General features: G+C 56.3%; 2 protein-coding genes across 3 annotated transcripts; both read left to right on the top strand.

Moving 5' to 3' along the window:
- The first annotated feature begins 368 nt into the window (after positions 1–368).
- On the top strand, positions 369–19,096 carry CCDC27 (coiled-coil domain containing 27). Its single transcript, XM_070511430.1, has 12 exons — positions 369–3,570; positions 3,840–4,114; positions 5,289–5,399; positions 6,005–6,156; positions 8,872–9,051; positions 10,165–10,249; positions 10,477–10,887; positions 11,209–11,339; positions 13,560–13,637; positions 13,964–14,176; positions 16,218–16,322; positions 17,918–19,096. Exons 1-12 carry the CDS (start codon positions 3,032–3,034, stop codon positions 18,041–18,043), a joined length of 2,406 nt encoding a protein of 801 aa, XP_070367531.1. The 5' UTR covers positions 369–3,031; the 3' UTR covers positions 18,044–19,096.
- Positions 19,097–19,239: 143 nt separating this feature from the next.
- SMIM1 (small integral membrane protein 1 (Vel blood group)) lies at positions 19,240–21,331 on the top strand. 2 transcript variants are annotated; one of them, XM_014862297.3, is made up of 4 exons: positions 19,240–19,354; positions 19,685–19,800; positions 20,406–20,605; positions 20,936–21,331. In XM_014862297.3, exons 3-4 carry the CDS (start codon positions 20,496–20,498, stop codon positions 21,060–21,062), a joined length of 237 nt encoding a protein of 78 aa, XP_014717783.1. In that variant the 5' UTR covers positions 19,240–19,354; positions 19,685–19,800; positions 20,406–20,495; the 3' UTR covers positions 21,063–21,331. The 2 variants fall into 2 exon arrangements, with proteins under 2 accessions (XP_014717783.1, XP_014717777.1); XM_014862291.3 differs by having other exon boundaries at positions 19,246–19,403.
- The last annotated feature ends 1,335 nt before the right edge of the window (positions 21,332–22,666 follow it).

The following is a 22,666-nucleotide window of genomic DNA, read 5'->3' as shown; positions in this document are numbered from 1 at the left end:
CAGGCTGAAGGGAAATATATGTGTAAATACAAAAGACTATCTCTCCTCTCAATTTCTTTGAAATACTGTCAAAAGCAAAATGTATTACACTGTCTCATAGGACTTACAATGTAGGTAATGTAATATTTATGACAACTACAGCATAAAATGTGGTGGGGGGTTAAGGACCCTGTTGGTCCCAAGATTTCTGTATGTTACATAAAATGGTGCAACATTAACTCTGCTAGACTGTGAAAAGTTGAGGGTGCATATTGTGACATCTAGAGCAACCTCTAAGATATAATGCCAAGAGATATATCGAAAAGTCCAATAGATGAATTCAGATGCAAGTCTATAAAGTAAACAACAAACCCCCCCAAAATAAGGAGAGGGATGCAGAGAACAAGAAAGATGTGGGCAAAGAGAAAACAAATAATAAAACGGTAGACCTAATCTAACCACATCAATAATTACATTCAATATTAATGGACTGAGCACTCCGATTAACAGAGATGGTCGGAGTGAAGAAGCAGACAGGATCCAACCATACACCGTCTGTGAGAGACGGGCTTTAAACATAAAGACAAACGGGGTCGGAGACGAATGGATGGAAAAAGTATGCCATGAGACAGTAAGCATAAGAACGTAGAAGCGACTATATTGATGTCAGATAAAATAGACTTCAAGGCCAGAAATATCATAAACGATAGAGACTTTACACAAAGAGAAAGGAATTGACTCACGAGGGAGACACGGCGATCTTAAATGTATATTTGCCTAATAACACAGCTCCAAAATACATAAAGCAAAATTTACAGAATTAAAGACAATTTCACACCATAGCTGGAAGATTTCAATACCCCTCTCTCAGCAAATGATGGGGAAATCAGTAAAGACACAGAGGATCTGAACAACACCTTCAGTCACCTTTACTAGATGCTATTTGTAAAAACTATACCCAACATAGACAAACGGAGCTGGGTGGATCTGCAGGCTGCCTCTAACCCAGACAGAGTTGGCCACAGAGACACCAAAGCAGATGAAAAATAAAAGAGGGAAGAATTTAGCAGATTCAGAGAAAGCGTTAATATAGCCGTCATGGGAATGATCAATACTGGATTTCCTTACATTTATTTTATGATTCAGGATTACCCTTGTACTGTCTTTATCTCTATTAACATGGGGTAGGCACCAAAATCTTTGCCGTGTTCCCTCTCTCGTTCTCGTTCACACGTTTGTTCCCCCAGGTCCCTCCAGCCCCGCACACAGGCCCCTGCCCGCTCTCAGAGCCTCTGAGTCCAGACGGACACTTTCCTTTTAGACTCAAGCTCACAGTCAGGAGTAGAAACCAAGATGGCAGGTTCGACCTTCCATGAATGCAGAAGGACTGAGAACTTCGTGACTGAAATGTCCCTCGAGTGGACTGGAGAAAAAGCAATGGCACGTGACACTGAAATAGGCTTAAGACTTTAATTCAAAACAATACTCCAAATTCCTTCGAACCTTGGAGCTGGTCCAGACCAGCTACTGGTTGGAGGAGAAAACAGCAAGCAGGATGAGGAGGCCGTTGCTGAGCTGTGGGAGACCCAGGGGTGATCCAGAGGGGACCAACACTGGGGGGGCACCTTGATGCCCTTGGAAGAAATCGAGGCAACTTAAAAACCCAGCTATACATGCTGCCTTCAGGGTCTGGCATTTTCCATCCGCCTGAAGGATGAGCTGAAAGAAAGGGGGCTCAAACTATAGTTGTTTTTTTTTTTTTTAATTAAGATAAACCCCATCATTTTAAAGTGTCTAGTCCCACGGCATTTAGTACCCTCACAAAATTGTGCAACCATCACCACCATCTAGTTCCAGAACCTTTTCGTCTCCCTGAAAGGAAACCCCATAGCCATTGAGCAGTCACTCCCGACTCCTCCCTCCCTCCTGCTCCCGGCACCACCAATTTGTGCTCTGTCTCTACGGATTTGCCTATTCTGGACATTTCATGTAAACGGAATCACACGCTATATGGCCTTTTGTGTCTGGCTTCTTTCACTGAACGTAATGTTCTCAAAGTCAAAATGAACTTTGAGAAACCTGAAGCGGCCAAAAAGAAACAGTTGCCAGCTGCGGGCTCTGACTTATTGCTCTCGCCTTGCTGAAGCGTGCAGGTGTTCCATTCTCTGATGTCCTTAAGTTGCTGGTTTCAGCTGTTGCAGGAAGAAGATCTCAACACCAGCCACCCTGAACCGGTCCAGACTCCAACCGCAAGAGTGACACCTGCGCAGACGTGCAGAGAAGCGTAAAAATGTAACCTGTGCCTCATTGTAATACTAAAATCACCACCCCAGGACGATCTTAAGCCTTATTAGCACAACGCGCGATGCATGCAAAAGCATGATTTCAGACTACACCTGCACAGGCTTATACCCACCTCCACATGTGACGTATTCTCTTTGGAATATTCATTCCCTGTCCCAAATAAAGTCCCCGATTTTCCTTTGCTGGAGCAGCCACAGCTTTGTGAAGTCATTCCCTGTGGTCTCCTTTATTTGCAAATAAAAATTTTTACTTTGTGTGACAACTACATCTGGCAAAGACTTTATTTCGACTCACCAGGAAGCGGACCCACCATGGACTGGTAACAAAACCTTTTCGGGCAGTAGCCTGGACGTGGCGACCATGCCAACACGACTTCTTAATGTCTTTTGCGAGCCCAAGGCCTGTGTGTTCAAGAATCTGGGACGGTGAGGTTTTACTGAAATCACAGTAAGCTTTTCTCCAGAAGACGTCTCTCCCCTCTCCACCACCAACTCTATTTTTAAAAAAGAATTACAATTTTCAGGTGTTAAGAAATGCTTCTGAATTGTGGATTTTAACCGAGGATGTTAAATTTTCGCATCGGAGGCACTGATGTCAGATTTTGAATAAGGTGAAACACTGATGATTGGAGGAAAAACCCCCAGGAGAACAGGCTGCTAATGCCTCGGCCACGTCTCCCAGGCTTGTAACATCCTGAGATGTAGCGGAAACAGCTTCCAGGGCCCCTCCCAGTAGAAAATTAACCCGAATGACGTGCCCTGTTTCTATGGAGACATCTGTGATGCCATACACTGCTCCCAGGATCCGAGAGGACATGGAATTTCAGAAGCTGGTCTCCTGCTGGCCTGTGTCAGGGGCAACTCCACGCTGGGGGCCGTGCTCCCCTCACACCCTGCTCCAGACTGAGATGCCCATAGGAGCAGTCTGTCTAAGTTATCATTCAGGAGGCAACCCTTGGTCCTTTTGTCCCACCCTCCCGATGTTGCCTATCGGAACCAGCACACCCAAGAAGCGGAGTCTGGTGCCCAACTTGATGGAGAAGGGCCTGATGGTCCTCCGGAGTGTGGCCAGCCGGGACTACCAGGCCCCAGAATGGAAACTTCGCCAGAAACAGCGCTCCCTCAGCAAGTCGGCTCAGGCCATCAGCAGCTACTACAGGAAGATGGTATGGGGTCTCGAGGGAGGGTGGCCGGCCACGTGCAGCTCACTTGGAGATGACCTGCTTCTCCTGCTTGACGAAAGGCCTCACGGGCTGGTCAGCCCATACAGCATTCCAAATATGTTTTGGTGATGGATTAAGATAGGTAGATTCCAGGAGTGCGAAGAATGGAGCAGACCCGAAGCCCAGGAGAGGAGACGCACTGTTGCCCTGAGCCTTCCTTAGGGGGTCTTGTAAAGGAGTGAAGGGGGGAGAAGAGAAAATAAGGAAGGAAGAACCCGGTTGGGAGGGTCATGCACCTCCCATGCGCTGGGAGTCTAGAGAGCCAGCCCCCAGCTCTCAGGGGCTTCCTGAATGCACGCTGTCCAGGCTGAGCTGACGGCAGCTTCTAGAGCAGGGCCCACATGACTTGCAGTTTGTTGGGAGAGGGGAAGACGGCTGCAGTGGGGAGCCATGGCCAGGCCCTCAGGATCCGCTGCCAGGAGAGTGGCTTCCCGGGTCTCTTCTCTCAGCAACTGTCGTTTTTCCCACTCTGCCAGAGCGAATCCAGGCAAGTCGCCAGTGCCGAGGACACCAGCTTTGTGTCTGGAATGGAGGAACTACGAAAGGCATTTCTCATGCGTCCTGGCTGCCCCCAGTTTAGCACCAGGGCCACGTCCATGTCTCACTTTGGTGAGAGCCACCAACAAGGGGACCCATGTGCACACCTCCTCCCTCCCTGTCTGTGTCGGGCCACCTTCCAGCACATGGCAGCCTGTGGGGGGTGGCCAGATCGGATGTGCACCTGCAGCTTCTGAAATTCCCTCTGTGCGGAAGCTTGAGCTGGAACAAGCAGCTGAGACCGCAGAGGGAGGGACCCTTCTCCCTGTCACTATTCCTACTATCTGTCTCCCAGCCTTCTTGCTTTCCTATTGTCTCATTCAGTAGGGTTGTGGGGCAGGGAAGAGGGAGAAGTTGAAGATTCTGGAAGCTTCCAGAAGGAGGTCAGTAAGGCCAAAGATAGCTCATTAGGAACCAGTCGCTGTAAGAATCCTTAGCAATGGCTTTGTCTAACCCGACATTGTTCTGATACAAAATATGAGGCTCAGAGAGGGCAACCAAGACGATCAGTGGTTACCGAGGGAGCATCAGTCAGGCCAGCCATTGTTCCAGACCTCTAGGCTCCAGGACCCGGGCTGGTCCCATCTCCCTACACATGATATTATCCTTAGGGAAGGTGGAATCAAGACTTAGTGCTTGCAGCCAGCAACTGGGGCCCTGTTCATGGATGGAGCCAGCAGTCGAGCAAAAGTGGGGACCCCAACCACCCATCTAGGCTCTAAGCTCCCCCTTTCTCAGTGCCAGGGCCTCAGAGAGTGGCCAATGCTCCAGGACCATGAGTCGTGTGGGCAGGTGTGTAGGAGGGGCTGAGGGACCACACAGCATCCTGGGTGCAGGATCTGTGCCAACATACTGCTCCCAGGGCGCCTGCCATTGGTACAATTCGCGACAGCTTAGAGGAAATGGGGTCTGCCCTTTGGGGTGAAGGGGCTTCTGCAAAACTTTGAGGAGGAGCTGTTCTGACAGAAGGGAACTCGGGGTCCATCCTCCCAGGGGAGGGGATGCATCAATTTGCAGAGATTAAGTTGCTCCTGCTCAATTTCCAGTGGACACACCAAAGTGGGTAGGAGGACGGAACAATGTTCTGATTCAGTTCCAGGGCTCAATCCCGTGCATCCACAGAGAGAAGAAGTCACCTTCAACCCTACCCCATGTTTAAAAAGAAATGAAAGAATAGTGCCTGCCCTGGAGGTCCTGGTGAGGTGCAACCTTAGCGGTCACCAGCCGGCATTTTAACATCCTGCAGGTTCAGCCACGACCGTCGCTCTGCCAGAGGAACTGTGTGTCAGCCCCAGGACCTGGAGGAAGAGTGATGACTTATTCGACAGCCAGCAGGGTTCAGATGTGAAGGCGGACGGTGAGGGCAGGGCCTGCTGGGCGCCAGGGCGGGTGCACCCATGGGGTCCCGTGGGGGCCTCTCCTCGGCACCCAGCGCCGAGGGCCTCTGCCTGCACCTGCAGGGGCCTCTGCTACCTGCTCCTTTCCCATGGAACTCCCTCCCCAGGACTGCCTGCCTGGCCCTGCGTCCCTGACACACAGGCCCCTGGGATGCATCGCTTCTTGAGTCAGGAGACCCAATGTGACTGTTCCTACAGAAAAATGTACTTCTGTTTATCCAAAGATGTACTCCACACCCACATGTCTGCTTTGCCTGAATGCAAGGAAACCCCTTGCAGTGTCCAGGGCCACCTGTGCATGGGGCAGCATTGGGATGACCTTGTTGCCCTGACTCCCAGGCTCTGGGAATCTCCAGGGGTGCTGACGCTTCCCTCCATGTCTTCAACACGCACCCTGGGCTGGGTATGGGCAGATGGACGATGGTGGTACGAACCAGGAGACAGAGAGGAGCCCAGCAGGGCAGCGAAGGGTTTCTGAGGGGAGTCTTGACAGGGGGACGTTATCCTGGAAGACGCTAGGTGACTCAGCACAGGAGGACTGTGAATGCTCCCTGCTTCTTGGCAGGGCACCTGCTCCCCTTCAGCAAGAGTGCCTGCGAGTTCAATTACTTGCGGAAGAAGAGCGAAGAGTTGAGCCCGGTCACCAGCAGTTCGGTCCTAGAGCAGAGCCACCCGACAAAGCGGATACCCTGGTACATCTCGGTCATCCACGAGAAGGTAAGGCCGGGCGCGGAGCCCTGGGCACGGATACTGGCCCTACTGCCCCAGCTCTGCATCCTGCTGGAGAGGAGGCCCCACCCACCCCGGGGGCTCTTGTTCTGGTCGCCCCTGCGAGCAGGTCCCCAGATGTGGCCTACATTGGCCTCCAGATCCTCTCCTTTGGCTTCTGTGAATCAGACATTTGACAAATCTTCTGTCCTTTGTCCATCTTCTTCCCAGCGGGTGGCCCTTAAAGCTGGCACGGATCTCGCCAACTTGTATGCAGCTCAACACACATTATCCTGACCGTCAACTAGCCACACACCTTTGACTTAGTAATTCCATTTGGGAGAATATCTTCTTAAAAATAGTAATAATCAGCTTGATACGTAAAGATCCACCTGTGAGTCAGTTCCTTGTGGTCTTTGCGTTTTCATCAATGTTTGTGAGAGATTGGCTTGTAATTCCCTCGTCTGCTTTTGGTGTCAGAGTCATTCTGGCCTCAAAACAACAACAACAAAAAAGGTTGGGAAGCATTTCCTATTTTTCTTTTTCTATTCTCTGGAAGACTTTGCACAGATCAGTTTTATCTCTTTGGTAAATTCTGAAGAATTCATCACAGGGGCCATCTGTGCCTGGAGATTTCTTACAGGGTTGGTTTTTAAAGTAAGAAATTTCTTTTAAGATATTCAGATTTCCTTTTTCCTCTTGTTGCAGTTTTGGTAAGCTATGTTTTCCTAGGAATATGTCCATTTCAAGTAAATTTTCAGATTTATTAGCCTAACTGTGTACATAATAGTCTCGTATTACCTCTCCAGCATCTGCAGGAGAGTCTGCAGGAGATTAGAGAGCCTCCGTCATTCCTGACGCCGCTGACTTGTGCCTTCTCTCTTTTTCTCTCCATCAGTCTTGTTAGAGGTTTATCAACGTTCACAGTCTTAGAATCAGCTCCTTCTTCTTTTTTTTAAGCTGGTAAAGCTTTAATGACAATTATGGAAATGAGTAACACAAAATATCGGGTAGTTGGTGGGTACACGACAGGGACTTGCAGGGCCCTGCTGGGGCGGGTCCATGAGTATTCAGTTCACTTTATTCCTGAAACGCTACCCCTGCGTTTATGATAGACTTCACAGTTTAAAAAGTGTTCATACCCTTTGACCAAGCAATTCCACTTTTGGGAAATAGCTTGAGGATGTAAGACGATAGAGTCACACAGTGGGACTGGTACTTATTTATGGGGCCAGCCCCATGGCTGAGTGGTTAAGTTCGCAAGCTCTGCTTCGGCGGCCCAGGGTTTTGCTGGTTCAGATCCTGGGTGCGGACATGGCACCGCTCATCAGGCCACACCAAGGCAGCGTCCCACATGCTACAATTAGAAGGACCCACAACTACAATATACAACTACATACTGGGGGGATTTGGGGAGGAAAAAAAAGTTGCTAGAGTCACACAGATAGATATAAAAGGATGTTCTTTTCACTGCTGTTATTAATCCAAACAGCAGGGAAGGGATTTACTAGCTCGTGTATGTGAACCAACCAGGGGAAGGGCTGCAGGCTTGGCTGCCTCCAGGAGCTCAAATGGTATCCTTAGGGTTCTGTTTCTTGTGTCTCTGCTGTCATCTGAGCTGTCACAGGTAGTGCTTCTCCTCTGGAGGCAAGAGAGCCACCAGCAGCAATAAGCTCGAGGTGTGCGAAGTGAGAAGCCCCATCAGAAATGAGGGTCTCCTTCCCAGGAAGCATTTTCTGGTCTGGGACTCGTGCATGTGTTTCTGCATGATTACTTTCCCCTTTGACTTTAATAGTACAAATAATTCCCACATACCCTTCAGATTCCCTGAACACTGAAATTTTGCCATATTTGCGCCATCCTTCTCCCCTACCCACCCTCCCTTCCTGTATCATCCATTCTTGCAGTTAACGAACGTAGAAGGAAGGGAATAATTCAGTTTAGTGTGCAGTTCTTTTTCTGAATTCTTAAGATGGATACCTAGGTCATTGATTTTCCATTTTTCCCCCAATAGGTGCATCTTAAAGCTATACATTTGCCCTTAGTCACAGCTTTAGCTATACCCCATAAGTCTTGATATGTCCAAATGTTCATTATTATTTAGCTTAAAATATTTTCTAATTTCCTTTTGGATTCCTTTTTTGACTTGTGGGCTACAGGGAAGCCTATCATGTAATTTCCAAACATTTAGAAGACTTTCCAGTTACTTTTCCTTCCAGAATTCTGTCTGGGATCACCTCCCTCCTTCCCTCTAGTATTTCTCAAGGTTCAGGTCTGCTGGTGGTAAATTCTTTCAGCTTCTGTTTGTCTGAAAACATCTTGCATCTCCAACTTGGAAGAATTTAGGGTGTTGAGATTTGGGGAATGGAAGGCTGAGGGGCAGAGGGCCCTGGGGTGACTCTCGGAGGGAGGGTGTTGCTGATTAGATGTGGGGCCACATAAAGACTGGCATCCTCAGTCACAACTGGAGGGCTGCCCAGGAGCCCCAGGCCTGAAGCAGAGGCTGCCACAAATCTCCCCAGCAAGGATTTCAGACCTGCCCGTAGGCAGGATGTGGCTGCAGTAAAGAAGCTCACATCGCGGGCTCGGGATTTCAGGGTCCCGGGGCAGCAGGTCTGCTCTTCCTGGGCCCGGAGCTGCTGTCCTGTGGGTGGGCTGGAGAGAAAGGAGGAAGAGTCTGTGTGGCTCTATGGCACATGGGGCTGCCCTCGTTTTTCTGCCCAGGACCGCTGCCTGTTCACGCTGGGGGAGGAAGTCCAGCGCCTCTCTGAGCTGCAGGTGCAGGTTCAGAAGAAAGACGAGGAGATCTTGGCCCTCCAGGAGGAGCGGGAGGCCCTGAAGAGGCAGCTGAAATACCTCCTCAAAAGCAAAGGCGAAGAGGCCTCAGGGTACCAGGGCATGCGGGTGAGCTGAGCGCCTGTGCCACAGGCTCTGCTTCCAAAGCGTCCAGACCTCCTGGTGACCCTCAGGCCACCTGGAAAATCCCCGGTCATCCTGGAGGGTTGCCAGGTCCTCAAAGGAGCTCCCACTGGGTCTCAGGGTTTTGAGCTACAGGCCAGAATCCAGAGGACAGTAAATAGGAGGATGATATGAAGAAAGAGCCATGAGCTGACAGCTAGACCCCTGTGCTTTGCTGCCGGCTTGCTTTTTCCCTGGAGCAGGTTATGGTACTCTCTGGGCTCAGTTTCCCTACCTGTAAGATGAGGGCCCCATTCCTCTGAAATCCTGGAGGATGGAAGGCCCCCTCCAGGTGATGTCCCCAGACCTGGCCTGGCTGTGGGCCCCATGGGTCATGGTGGCTTGGATTAGCCTGACCCTTTCTGGCTGTGGGATGCTCAGTGTTCTTGCTTGTAAAATAGGGATGGGGGTGCTGTCCTCCCCCAGGGCTGGGCAGAGGCCTGGATGGGGCAGGTCCTGGCAGTGTGCAGGAGCAGCTCTGTGTGGCCCCAGGAAGCAGTCACTGGTCTTTCTCACACCTGACTGCTTTCATCCCTGAGGAGGCAGCCCACGTTTATGCTGGGGGCACACATGAAGTGGGGGTTGGGGGCTTCAGACCATTATAGAATCATCCAGAGAAAGCTGCCCAGACATGATGGTAGGGGGCCAGTAGGCAGGGGGCAGCAGGAGTCTGGAGAGGCCTGGAAGCATCGCCTGCATTTCCAGCTCCCCGGCCTCCCAGGAGCTGTGAGATAGGCGTGAGAGGGCAGGGCGACAGCAGTGACATGCAGCGTGAGCATGTCTGAAGCTGGCCCCCGTCAACTCTTCCAAATGAGCGTGTTCATTACTGGAAGGCCACTCACCGGGGCCATTCTGGGGAGCCAGGAGTCGTACGGCCCCCCAGGGCTGCCATCTGCAGGCCACTGCCCCCTCCCCGCACTGACACAGCACCCTTGGCACGAGCATGGCGGGCAGAGAGGCTGCCGTCCCCCTTCCAGGAGGAAGGGTCTCGGCAGCACATCACCTGGGGGAGCTGAGGGAGCAGTCTGAAACCCTGAGGCTCATGCGGGCATCTTGCAGGAGCGGTCCTCAGAGTCTGCACCAAAGGCGGTGGGGAGGCTGAGCATCCTGAAATCGTTCTTCAGAGATGAGGAGGAGCAGCACTGCTTGAGGCAGGTGTGGGCGGGCCCGGAGGCTGGACGAGCAGCTTGGGGCCCGGGTGATGCCCAGGCCACATTATCCCACCTGCAGCCCTAACCTGGTGGCCTTCCCCCAGGTGTAGGCCCTCAGCCGCCCTCTGGGGAACAGGAGAGGGGTGGCGGGGCAGATGCCAGGAAAGCAACCCCAGGCCCCGAACCTGGGGAGACTATGCGGCTCGCATGTCTGCGGCAGGGTGGCGGCACAGTGCCCCTGCCCAGCACCCATCCCTCTCTCAGATGCAAGAGGAGTATGCCGTGAGCGACAGAGGCAAGGACCTGGAGGCAGGCGGTGTTGAAGAGGAAGAGAGCCTGGAAGGGGAGGCTGAGAGGGCAGCGGACAAGGGAGCACAGGACCGTGAGGGCGGGACGGGGTCTGTGCAAGAGGAGAGAGGTCAGGAGGAGGAGGAGGAAGTGGAAGTGGAAGAGGAAAAGGAGGTGCAGGAGGAGGAGGACGCCGACGCCAACCTCGGCAGGAAGAGGACTTGGTCCCTGGACGAGGTGTTTGAGCAGGAGCTGATGGCGCAGCTGGAGGAGTATGAGCAGGTGATCCAGGAGTTCCAGTTCGAGCTGGAGATCACCAAGACCAGATACTCCCTCGCAATAGGTACGATGCTGGAGGATGCCAAGGCAGAACCAGCGGGCCCGGGCTTAGCAGCTGGGATGCCCAGGCACTGCCAGCTTTGTCCGGTGGGCAGAACGGTCAAGGGTCCACCCTGTCCTGCTTAGCTGGGAGGCACCCAAAGGAAGGCACCCTGGGAAACTGAAGGAGGGGGTGCCTGGTGCTGGACGCCTGGGTAGGAGTCAGCAACCCTCAGCCTGGGGTCGCAGGGCCCCTTGGAGCTGACGTGGTGACCCCAGCCCCTCTCTTCCGCGTCTCATCATCACCTCTGGCTCCCGCCTCTCCTCTCTCCCACTGCTCACTCAGGGGTCATCACATCTTTGCAACGACAAGTGGATTTCCAAGAATCCCAGCTGCAAAAGATCAACACGGAAAACGAGATGCTGGAGAAGGAGCTGCGAGAGCGGAAGCGTCAGTTACAGGCCATGTCGGACAAGGTGCGGTGTCCTCAGTCACTCTGCAAGCACCGCATCCCTTCACTGGCCCTCCCAGCAGCTTGGAGAGGGGGCGCCATCCATCCCATCCCACTGATGGAGATGCTGAACTTAGGGAGCTGAGCGACTTGCCCAGGGTCACACCACTGATAGTGGCGGAGCTGGGCTTCGCATCACACCCCGCCACAGCCTGGCATTGCCCTCTGGTCCAAAGGGTGGTCCTGTCTCCTAGGCCACTTGGCTCCTGGCCACTTCTCGAGCATCTCCTGGCCCCTGCGTCCCAGGGGTGAGATCCCCACCATGCTTAGAGAGGTGGCCCCTCTGCTGAGCCCACTCCTCGTGAAGCTTTTAGTTTCTACTTTTATCGAAGTTATTCGTGCACATAGCTTAAAGAATCAAATGGTTCCACAGGGCTTGTTATGTGAAACAGGGGTGTCCACCCATCTCCCTCCCCCAAGGCAGCCACTTTCAACTCTTCTAGCTGGTTCTTTAAGAACTGCTCTCCATGTCTCTAGATAGCACGTCTATAATGCCCATTCTAGATTTTTCTCCATCTTAGCCTTATCTGACGCTTCCCTCTTTCCTCCTCTGGCTCCCCCACACAGGAAGTCTACCGCCAGTCCCATTCTCTCACGGTGTCAGTGGGTTGACGTTGCATTTACAGCATTAGGACACTTACCGGTAGCACACGCATGAACTGAAACCCGTTTTGTGAAACGGTATTAAGATTCGTAAACCACATTTTAAAACTGCTGCACCCCACATCTTTCTCTTTCTTGATCTGCTCCCCTTATCTTCTTTGGAGCACATCCTTCGGTAGTTTTTTGAGAAGAGATGAGTGGGAGTAAATAGGTCTGCAGATGTCCTTGTTCCACACAGGAATAGAACTTGGCTGGATCCAGAATTCCAGTTTGGAAAGCACTTTCCCTCAGAACTGTGAAGGCCTTGCTCCATCATCTCCTAGCTCCCGGGGTTGCTGGCGGGAAGCCCACCGTCTCCCTCATGCTTGTGCTTCCTTACAACGTGGTTCTTGGTGTTGGCTGGTTCCTCTCTAGAAAGTTGCAAGATCCTACCTTTGTCCCAAGTGTTCTGAAATCCCACCAAGTTGCACCTTATTGAGCGTCTCTTTTCATTGTCCTGGCTCGCAGTGGCCAACTGGAGACTTGGGCCCTTCAGTTCTGGAATTTTTCTTTGTTTATATTGTTTTTCATTTCCTCTTCTTTTTAGGAGATTTCCTTGACTTTGCCAACAGCCCTCCGCCTGAGTTTTAATTTTGTTCCAACACTCACAATTCTCGAGACCTCTCTTCTGTTCTCTGAACGGTCCTTTCTCTCCCTTTTTGAGGCGTGCTCTTTTTTTCCCCCTCAGTTGCGATATCTTCTCTTACTTGGATGAAAGCGTTAATGAGAGTAGTTGTTTTAACTTCTTGCACCACTTCTATCTCTTACAAGATCCTTTTGTAAGTGTGTTTGTGGTCCCTGTCACCCATGGGAGAACTCTGTTCCAGAGTCAGAGCTGGCTGACCCCTCCGAGCGCGGTGACAACGTTGTGCTTCGTGGCAGAGGCGTGTGCTTGGGCGTTTAAACGGAGAGTTCAGTGCTGGTTTTCTTAGGTCTTTCCTCTTGGTTTGGTTAACTTCCCCTGGAATCTGGGAAAACTGCATGAATTTCTTGCCTGGAATGTAAAGGCCTGGCTGCCTGTATTCTGGGAGCCAAGTGGGGACGAAGGCTGGAGTCTGCATGTTCAGCACCCACACTCCACCTGGGGTCTGGGATCCTCCCCCCACCCCCCACCCCCCCGCCCCGCCCCCACCCCCCCCAACATCCGGTCTCCTGCCAGGTAGGGAGGGGCGGGTACCTGTCTACTGAGGGTTGGAGGCAGTCTGCGGCCGTTAGTTTCTGAAACAATGTCGCACCGATTCTCCCCATTTGAGCCTCCACGTCCAGGAGAGCCGGCACACCAATTTCTGAGACTCTGGGGACTGAGTGTGAATCCGGCTTGTCTTCAGCTGTCCCTGCTGCCGGCTCAGGATTCAGCTTTCCCGGGTCTGCTCCCCAACTCCCCCAGCATCTCTGGCATTCCTTCTCCTCTTCTCCCCTCCTTGACAGAAAGCTCCCTGCTTTCGTCTTACTGAGGTTCACGGGGTTGAAAGGTAGACATGAGTGTTCAACCTGCTACCTCGCCACGGAGCCCCTGAGCCCGCCCCTCCTCTCTGCCTTCCAGTTCTCCAACCTCCGAGAAGACAAGAAGCACACAGAGATGATGGGGCTCATTGAGAAGGATAACCATCTTCTCCGACAGGTGACCACTGCGGGGATTAAAAGGTCAGCAGGTCACTGTTCTTGCTGTAAGTCTTGATGCGGTGATGGGGGAAGGTGAAGCTGGGCAATCCCTTCACAGCTGAGTTGGCGCCCACTCGTGGGCAGCGCCCCATTCAACACACCTCAGGAGCGCAAATGCACACAGCGGCTCCTCCCATTGCTGGGTCCGGATTTGACCTGAGGAACTCAGTGAGAGTTGGTGGCTTTTGGGGGAAACAGGGATGGGAACAGGTGTAATCATTTTGGGCCAGATCGGCCGACTCCTCTGTCCCCCATGGCTGCCTCCCCCCGGCCCCCGGCCCCTAGAAAGTGTTGGAGCTGGAGAGTGAACTCACCAAGCGAGAGCAGACCATCTCGGAGTGTGACGCCAAGGTCAGCCAGCTGCAGGCCCAGGTGGACCTGAACCAGAAGCACCTGCAGAGATGGAAGCAGCTGCAGGAGGAGATGCAGAACAAGAATGAGATGGTCCAGCAGGCAGAGCAGCGGGCCCTCATGGCCCTGGAGATCGCCCACTCCAGGGTAGGCCCGGCTCCCTCCTCCTGAGGGTCCTGGTCCAGCAGCAGGCAGCGCAGAGCATCAGGACCTTGTGGGCGGCTGACCGGGGGCGGACCATGCTCTGAGTGGCCAGGCGCTCTGACTCAGTCCCCTGCATCCCAGCCCCTGGCACGGAGTCGATGCTCCAGAAATGGTGGTGGAGGAGGGGGCAGGGGTGCGATGGGGCACAGACACTTTACTCAGCCATCGAGGCAGGAGGCAGCCGGGTGGGCGAAGGTGGCCTTGATGACCCCGTTTGTGGAGAGCGTCTTGGGTTGTGCTGTGAAGGGCCACAAGGATGTGGACAGCCAGCCAGGAAGGAGAAGGGCCCCCAGTGGGAGGGACATAGTAATAATCTGTAACTTATTGAGTGCGTGCCATGGGGCACGCAGTGTCTGAGCATTTTATATGAGTCATGTGACCCTGTTAACAAAGCCAGATGTCCTCAGTATCCTCACCCTACAGAGGAGGAGGCTGCAGCAGGAGAGGACAAATATTCCCCCCGAGACCCCAGAGCTGCCTAGAGGTGGGGTTTGAAGAGAAGGACCCCTCAGAGCCCCCAGCCAGACGTGAGCAAAAGCACAGTGGGAGGCCGGGTGCACCCTGCTTAGGAGGAACCAGGCCAAAACGGGAAACCAGTGAGGAGCTGACCTGACTCAAGTCACCAAACCAGCCAAGTGAAAGGCCCCTCCCACACACGTAGGCTTTTGAAGCATTTTCCCCACCCTCCAGGAGCACCAGCTCTGAGCCAGCTGTGTTCTCCTGCCTGTTTGGGGCTGGCCTCCTGCCGACTGGCTCAGGCAGCATCACTGAGGGCCCCCCCACATGCCTGTTATCTTTTATGAGACCGTGTTTCCCATCCAGCAGTAGTCCCAGCTGGAGCATCAGATGGCCGATGGTGTCTAGATTTCATTTCCTGTGCCAAATCACGTTGGTTTGGTAGAGCCTAGAATGCTGTGTTGAGAAAGATTCTGAGGCTAAGTCTGGGGTCAGTGGAAAGGAACGCCGTGAGTGATGAGTGGTGCCTGAGACAGGCCTGTGCACGGGGCACTGTGGCTGGACACCCTGGTGACCGCCACCCCTTAGGCAGCGGAAGTCACTTCTGGCACAGAGAGAGCACCCCCATTCCCTCGGTAACCCCCACACCTAGCACGGTGCCTGGCACAGAGCTGGCATCGATACATAGAAGACAGAAGGAAAGGAAGCCCCTCCCCACATTTGCAGTCCGGGGCCTTTAATATCCCCGCTGTCGCTTGAATCCTTTCCCAGAGGCAAAGCAGACATGCTCACAACCCTTTTAGACAATGCCGAGTCTCCTAGCCTGGCTCTCACTCAGCATTTCTGCATCTCCAGGGCTTCTGGACACTCAGGATCCAGGAGATGGCGCTGAGCTGGTTGCCATAAGTTGGGGGACCCTGTCTGAGGGCTTCTTGGGTACAGATTGGAGGGGTTTATTCTGAAGTCACTGGGGGCATGATCAGCTCACCTCTGGGGAGGCGGGCTGGGGCCGTGCACATGCACAAGGATGCTGATGACAGCAAGAGACTAGACAGCCTCAGCGGTCCATCCTGGTTAACACCTGGTTAAACGCACAGCTTGAAGTGTCTCCCAGTCCTGATAGGGAGGGGCCGCCAAGCGTTTCATTGAATCCCAAAGCGAGGGGCTGACTGAGCCTGCAGGACATGCCACTGTGTCCTGGAGAGCCCCCCTCCCCCGGTGTCGGGAGGAGATGGTGCCCAAAGCTCCTGGGGGTCGTTGGGAGCTTTTGTGGTTTTTTTTTTTAACCATGTGCGGGTTTTACTTTTTCCATTAAGACGAGTTAGTATGGTAGAAAATCTTTGGTTCAGGCCACGCTGGGTGGCTTTGATGGGGCACCGTCTAGCTCTCAGGCTGACCACGCCGACCTCTCCCACCCTCAGTTCCCAGTTCCTAAAGCCCAAAAAGCGAGCATTCGGCTACCTCCTGTAAGCCTTACACGGGGCAGTGGGCGTGGCTCACGCCTTCCTTATCCTCCCTTTGCTGGCAGCTTGAAAGACTGAGAAACAAGATCATCCAGGCCACCTTCAGCACCTCAGGCATCAAGTCCTTGGCCACCGAGATCTCTGACAATGACATCCTGGAAGTCCTACAGGTACATCCAATGCTTGGCCGCCGCCTCATCCCTAGGGCCACATCTCCAGGCCAGAGCTCCCCGATCTGCAATGGGGCCAAAGGGACAGGCCTGGATTGGATGCTGGGGACCCCCATTCTCACCCTGGCTCACCCTCGTTCACTGTGACCCTGGGGTCATCCTTTCTTTCTGCTCAGGCAGAGACCAGATCTCCCGCAGGGCTGGTGATGTCAGGCAGCTGGCGAGGCTGGCGTGCTCTCGGCATTCCGTGACCGGTGGCAGCAGCAAGCCGTCTGGGGTGCAGTGGGGAGAGGGCCAGGCTGCTGGGGTCCTGGAGAGTCTCCTGCCGCAGGAGCCCTCCCCAGGCTCTGCCCAGCTTAGCCTTCTTGGCCATGCTTCTTAGCACCTTGGCATGGCCTCCACTGGAATTGTCATCTGCTGAGCCAGGACCCTGGCAAGGAGCTCTCTCCCCAGCCTCAGCCCCTGCCAGCTCCTCGCTGACCCCAAGCAGAGGCCTCAGAGGGACAGGGTGGTGTGGGAGAAATAGTGCAGGCTTTGGGGCCAGCAGGGGTGAGCTGTTGTCTGCCTCCCTTGGCGGAGAAGCTGTGGGCAGGTTCCCTCGACTTGGCTGAGCCCTAGAGCTTCCCCCTGCACGTGGGAGAGAGCAGGCATGGTGGGGCCCGGAGCTCTGGGGGAAGAGCCCCCGACTGACAGGTGCCCTGTGGGGGCCACGCAGGCTTCTCACCAGGGGCTGCTCTGTCTTCAAGCCCCAAGTCTCCCTGACAGCACAGCCCTTTGACCCCAGCAGGTGTCCATGACCTTCCGTCACCCCTGTTTCCCTGGGCCTGGCTCCTTTCCTCTGTGAAGTGGGGCAGGCCCTGGTCAAGAGTGTTCCTGTAGGGCAGTGGTCCTCAGGGGAGAGGACCCCTGCATGGGGACCTGCGGAGAGGTCTCTGCCCCTAGCTAACATTGTTTGGCGGAGGAGTGGGCGAGAGAGGATGGCCGGAGAGAGAGGATGGGAGGGAGAGAGAGAGGGATAGAAGGAGGCAGAAGGTAAGGAGGGAGGGGGGATGGGAGGAAAATGGGGAGGAATGGAGAGATGGAGGGAGGGATGCAAGGAGTCCTCAGCACCACCTAGTAGCCAGGAAAGATCCCCTTTCCTTTGCTGACGCCAGACACAAAACAGCAATGGGCCAGAGAGGAGGAGGGAGGGAGGAAATGGGACAGCCTCCCTGTGTGCAGGACAGAAAGGACTTGAGGGACAGACTTGAAAGGCTCTGAGGTCTCCGAGTCTAGGCTCCTTGCAATTCTCAGAGGACTAAAGTGATTTTAGCACCAGCTTCAGGGGTGAGCCCACCCGGAGCCCCCGTGGGCATCTCTCCCCAGCTGGGAGTTCCGCAGCTTCACATCTGTGGCTGGACCAGCCCGTGGTGGGAGTGTTTTCAGCACAGAAATGGCAAATGCTCCAAACCAGAGCTTTTTCTTTTTACCCCTGGAGAGCGGTTGTAAACGTTCCCCAGTAGCACACCACCGCTGCAGTGAGCCCCTCGGGGGAGGACGGGTGGGGTCCCCGGCAGCCAGCATGGACCGCCGCCCTGGCTGCATTTCTCTTCCAGAAGATCATCTCGGAGAGAACCGACTACTACAATCAGTTGAAAATGAAAGGGGTCAAAGTTCCTCCCCTGCAGCAGCTGGAAATCTTATCCTCGGTGGGCAAACCCAAGAAGCCGGCCGCCAAGTAGGCCCCGCCCCACCCCCAGGTCTGGCCGGCCGCGGAGGCAGGACCCGCTGGGGAAGCGTCCCTGCGCCCTGCGGCCCCGCCTCTGCGCGCTGATTCCGGAGTAAACCTTGCTGTTGGCCACGGTCTCACCTTTTCCTTCCTGGGACTCAGAGGAGGCTTGGGCTATATCGACACCCCTGATTCCAATACTCACTCCTTGGGGGTCAGCACAGCAGCCCGCACCCCTGGCTCCTTACTGAGGAGACCCCACACTGAGAAGGGTCCTTCCGGTGGTCCCAGGTTTAGGAGGCCTGAGCCTGGGCTCCTGTCCACGGCAGTTCAGATCAGACCCCGCATCTGTCCTTTCCTTCTGCCAGCTGCACACACCTCTGAGGGCGCCCTGCCATGGGGGCTCCCCTAGCAGTGGAAGAAGGTGGGTGGAGGTGGGGCACCTCCGCTCCCACCCCCGCTGCTGGAATGAGAGCCCCGGGAGGGCAGGTTTGTCTGTGTTGGCCACCGATGTCTGTCTCCAGCGCACAGCAGGCTTCAGGCATATAACCACGTGCGGAAAGAAGGCGTCGGTCACGGCATCTTCTCTCTGCTCTCCACGCCGCCGTCCACGCATCCTCCCATTCACGCAGCACCTGCTTGCTGAGCGCGGACCCTGCGCGTGGCCGCCTCGCCCCGGCCTCTGGCCCCTGGTAGCGAGCGCAAGGACAACCCCAGCCGGGGCTCCGAACAGGGCGCGCCGAGCCCCGCGCAGGCCCCGGGGCGCCCCAGGGGAGCCGCCTCGTCTCTGTTCAAACCCAGACGGCCGGAGGCTCTCGGAGCTCCGCTTCTGCCTTCGAGCCGAGTCAGCTGGGTCTGGGGGGAGGACCGGGCGCCAGCGCAGGGCTGCAGCAGTGGGGAGGGCCGCGGAGATCCTGGCCGCGGCCGGGCCTTGGGAGGCGCCTCTCGTTGCGGCCCCTAGCCCCTGCGGCCCCTAGCCCCCTAGCCCCGGCAACAAGCACCTCCTCCGCGGCGCGGTCAGCTCCCCAGCTCGCTCCACCCCGGCCCCGGGCCCGGCCCCGGGCCCGCCCCCGCCCCCGCCCCCGCCCCCGCCCCCGCCCCCGCCCCCGCCCCTCAGCTCGGCCCCCTCGCGGCCAGGCGTCTCTCCCCGCCAGCCCCATCTCCCCCGGCCTGACCCCGCCTCTCCCCAGGCCCCACCTCGGGCCCCGCCCACCTCGGCCCGGCCCCCGCGCAGGCACCACCCACCCACGGCCCAGGCCCGCCCACCCTGGCCGGGCCGGGACACGTCTGCCGCACGCGGGGCGGCCCGGGCCGCAGGCGCCAGGTGAGACGCGGGGCCGGGTGCAGCTTCCTGGTGCGGCCACGAGGAGGAGGTGGGTCTGGCTGCGCAGCCCCCGGCCTCGGAGGCGGCGGCGCCCCTGGCCTGCGAGCGGCGGGCCTGGGAGAGTGAAACTACGGGGGTGGGGGGCGGGGAGGAGGGGCTGTCCGCGGCCCACCGAGCCCCGGGGCCAACCCTAGGAGGGGCGACCAGAGGTCCGAACTGGCCCCTAGCTTCTGCTGACCGCCTGAGGACGCCCCAGGGCCCTTTCCCTTCCCGGCGGCCCCTATCAGGCTGCTTCTCTTTGGCTTTTCTTTATTTTCTATTTTTTTTAAGGTGGGGGGCACCGGCTGCACCTCAGACCCCGACCCTTGGGCTGGGAGGAGGTGAGATCCACTTACCAGGCTCTGACCGTCTTCCGGGGCTCCAGAGGACGCCAGGACCCCACCGTTGTAAGTTATGGGCTCCTTGGAGGGGTTTTGGGGTCAAAGGGGTCTAAGGTATGGGGAACCAGTTCTCACCCTCCGGAGGCCGCCGTACCCCCTGAGGCTCCCAGGGCTTGGCAGGTGCCCCTGGCTGGCAACACAGCCCCGGGCTTCTGTGACACGGTATGCCGTTGTGTGGGGGTTGGACACACACTTCCTGAGCGAGTGAGTGAAGTCCTCCAGAGCCTAGCTCCAGAACCTCACCGGCTTTGGTGACTTTGTCCAACCAGGACGACTTTGAGAACCACGGTCTGCATCAGTCAGGAATGCATTCTGCGGGTCGTGGCAGGAGCTGTGCTGGGAGGCCCCCAGGGAGTGGGCCGCGTGGAAATCAGCCGCTCACATTCCTGAGGCAGGGCTTGGCGGACTTCAGCCTCCCTGGGTTGGAATTCCTGCTTTGCCTCCTCCCCTGTGACCCTGGGCAAGGGGCTTGACCACTGTGTCTTGGCTACCTTAGAAGCCAGATGAGGGGCTGCGGTAAAGAGGTCAGCCCCGCCCCCAGGCAGCCCCTCCTCGCCCTCAAAGTAGCCCCGCAGGGAGGCCACACTGCCCTCACCCGGCCTGCTTTGCAGTGAAGTCAGAGCCCTGAAGGAACGCACGCCTGCCTCGGTTTCCCCGCCCGTGAAGGCCTCCCCGGCCCTCTGCCCTCTGCCGCCCTCAGCATGCAGCCCCAGGACAGCAGCGTCCAGTACAGCCGGTGGAACAACAGCAGCCAAGATGAAGTCAGCGTGGCCCCTGTGTCCAGCACAGAGGAGGCCTCGGGCTATGCGAGGTGAGGGCCCGGGAGGAGCAGCCCCACGTGGTCCCACAGGCCGGTCCCACCCTCCACCTCCTCTGAGTCCCTCCTCCGTGTCCTTCCTCCAGCGTCCCCCATCCAGCCTCCCCTCCGCTCCACGCCGCTGGGTGCTCACCCGCAGTCGCAGCCCTGGGCCCTACACCTCCGTCTTTCCCCGCTCACCTCCCTCCTGTCACCCAGGTCCAGCAGAGTGCCCAGGCTGCCCTCCTGGGGCGCCCCCTGCCCCAGGCCCCCTCCTCCCCCAGCCAGCACCCTGCAGTCCACTCGGGCCCGTCTAGGTTCACGTGCCCGTGATTCTCACCCTAGGATCTCCCGGAAGCTGTGCTCGGGCAAGCTGGGCATCTCCCTGAAGGTGCTGGGCGGAGTGACCCTCTTCTGGGCTGTCTTCATCCTGGGCTACCTCACCGGCTACTACGTGCACAAGTGCAAATAGCGGTGCCCAGCACGCACCCTTGGGGTGGCCACACGCGCACACTCAGGGGCACGAGAGGGACACTGCTATATACGAGAAACCCCTCTGTATACACGTGTCCCTATATATACAAACCTTCCTATACAAAGCCTCCCCTGTGTACACGGACCCTCCTCCATATACATGGCCCCACTGGTACACACAGATCCCCATATACACAGCCCTCTTATATACACAGCATCCCTTGTATATACGCACCCCCCCCCCAAATACACAGACCCTCCTCCATATACACAGACCAACTCGTACACACAGATCCCCATATACACAGAACCTCCTAAATACGGTGCCCCCATATATACAGACTCCCCCCATATACACAGATCCCCCTATACACAGACTCCCTTCAATATACACAGAACCTCCTATACACAGCCCTATTCCTATACATAGCCTGCTCCACGCACAGACCTCAGGGGCAGACACAGCTCACAGGGCACAGGTATTGGCCCCAGGCACATGCGGACACCAGTGTGCTCAGCAGTCACAGGCCCCCACAATGGGCCCAGGCCTGGTGGCCTCAGGGTGGCATCTTCCCTGGATGGGTCCTGTGTGGAGCTGTATGGCCCTGGGCATGCCCCTGCCTTCTCTGGGCTCTTCTGACAACAGCTGTGCAAGGATGGCTCTGAGCAGGGCTGTGTCCCTCTGTCCACCCTCTGAGGGCCCGAGACCCCGTCCTGGAAGTCATTTCCTGCGCAGAGTGGGGAGATGGGCCTCGGCCCATCACTGTGTCTCCCCTCCAGTACAGTGGGCGTGGTTCTCCCTGGGCCGTCCACCTCACTGGGGCGGGCCCGGCGGGAAGGCTTGGTTCCTCCATCTGTGCTGTGCACATGGCCTGCGCCGTCATTAAACGTCTGCTGAAAGAAAGATGGATGACGGCCTCTCCCACGGGTCCTCCAAGCCAGGGGTGATTCTCGGTATCCACCTGAGGGGAGGCTAGCTGGAGGGTGTCTGGACAGCAGCTGAGAGGCCTGTGGGAATGGTCTGTGCCGCCCCCGCCTTGGCCCTGGGCCTTGGAATGTGCGCCCTTGTGGTTGGGCCCTCTGGTGGGAAGCCAGAACATGGCACAGGCCTGAGGGCCAGGATGTGCCCAGACCTGTTCCTGCCTCACCTGAGCCCGGACAAGGCCGACTCTGGGGTCAGTCCTGCCACTGCCGGGCCTTCACTCCCATCTCCTGGCCCCCTGAGGGTCTTCAGTGCCGTCTCCTGGCCCCCCGTTCTCTGTAGGTGCCCTCCTGGGCCATACATTCGGCCCTCACCTACTGCAAACTCATGTCTCAGGCCTCACAGACCCTTGCCAGAAACATCTTAGGAAAGTGGTCCTCACCCCAGGACTGAGAGTGGGAGTCGAGGGCCGGTCATGGTCCTTGTGAGCCCTGAGATCGGAGGCCATCTTGCAGACCTGGTATCAGAGGCCAACCTGGCGGAGGGCAGGGCAGGCAGAGACCCCACAGGACTAGCCTTTGGGGACAGCAGCCCCACTTGAGGTCTGCCTAGGCCGGGCGGAAGTCGGGGAGCTGCACAGCCAGTTTCTGCAGCATCTGCAGATGCTCCCTGGCTCTGAC

Source organism: Equus asinus, chromosome 5 (genome assembly GCF_041296235.1).
Source record: "Equus asinus isolate D_3611 breed Donkey chromosome 5, EquAss-T2T_v2, whole genome shotgun sequence".
Lineage (NCBI taxonomy): Eukaryota > Metazoa > Chordata > Mammalia > Perissodactyla > Equidae > Equus > Equus asinus.
The sequence above is the reverse complement of the archived record's forward strand: the minus strand, read 5'-3'. Positions and strand labels throughout refer to the sequence as shown.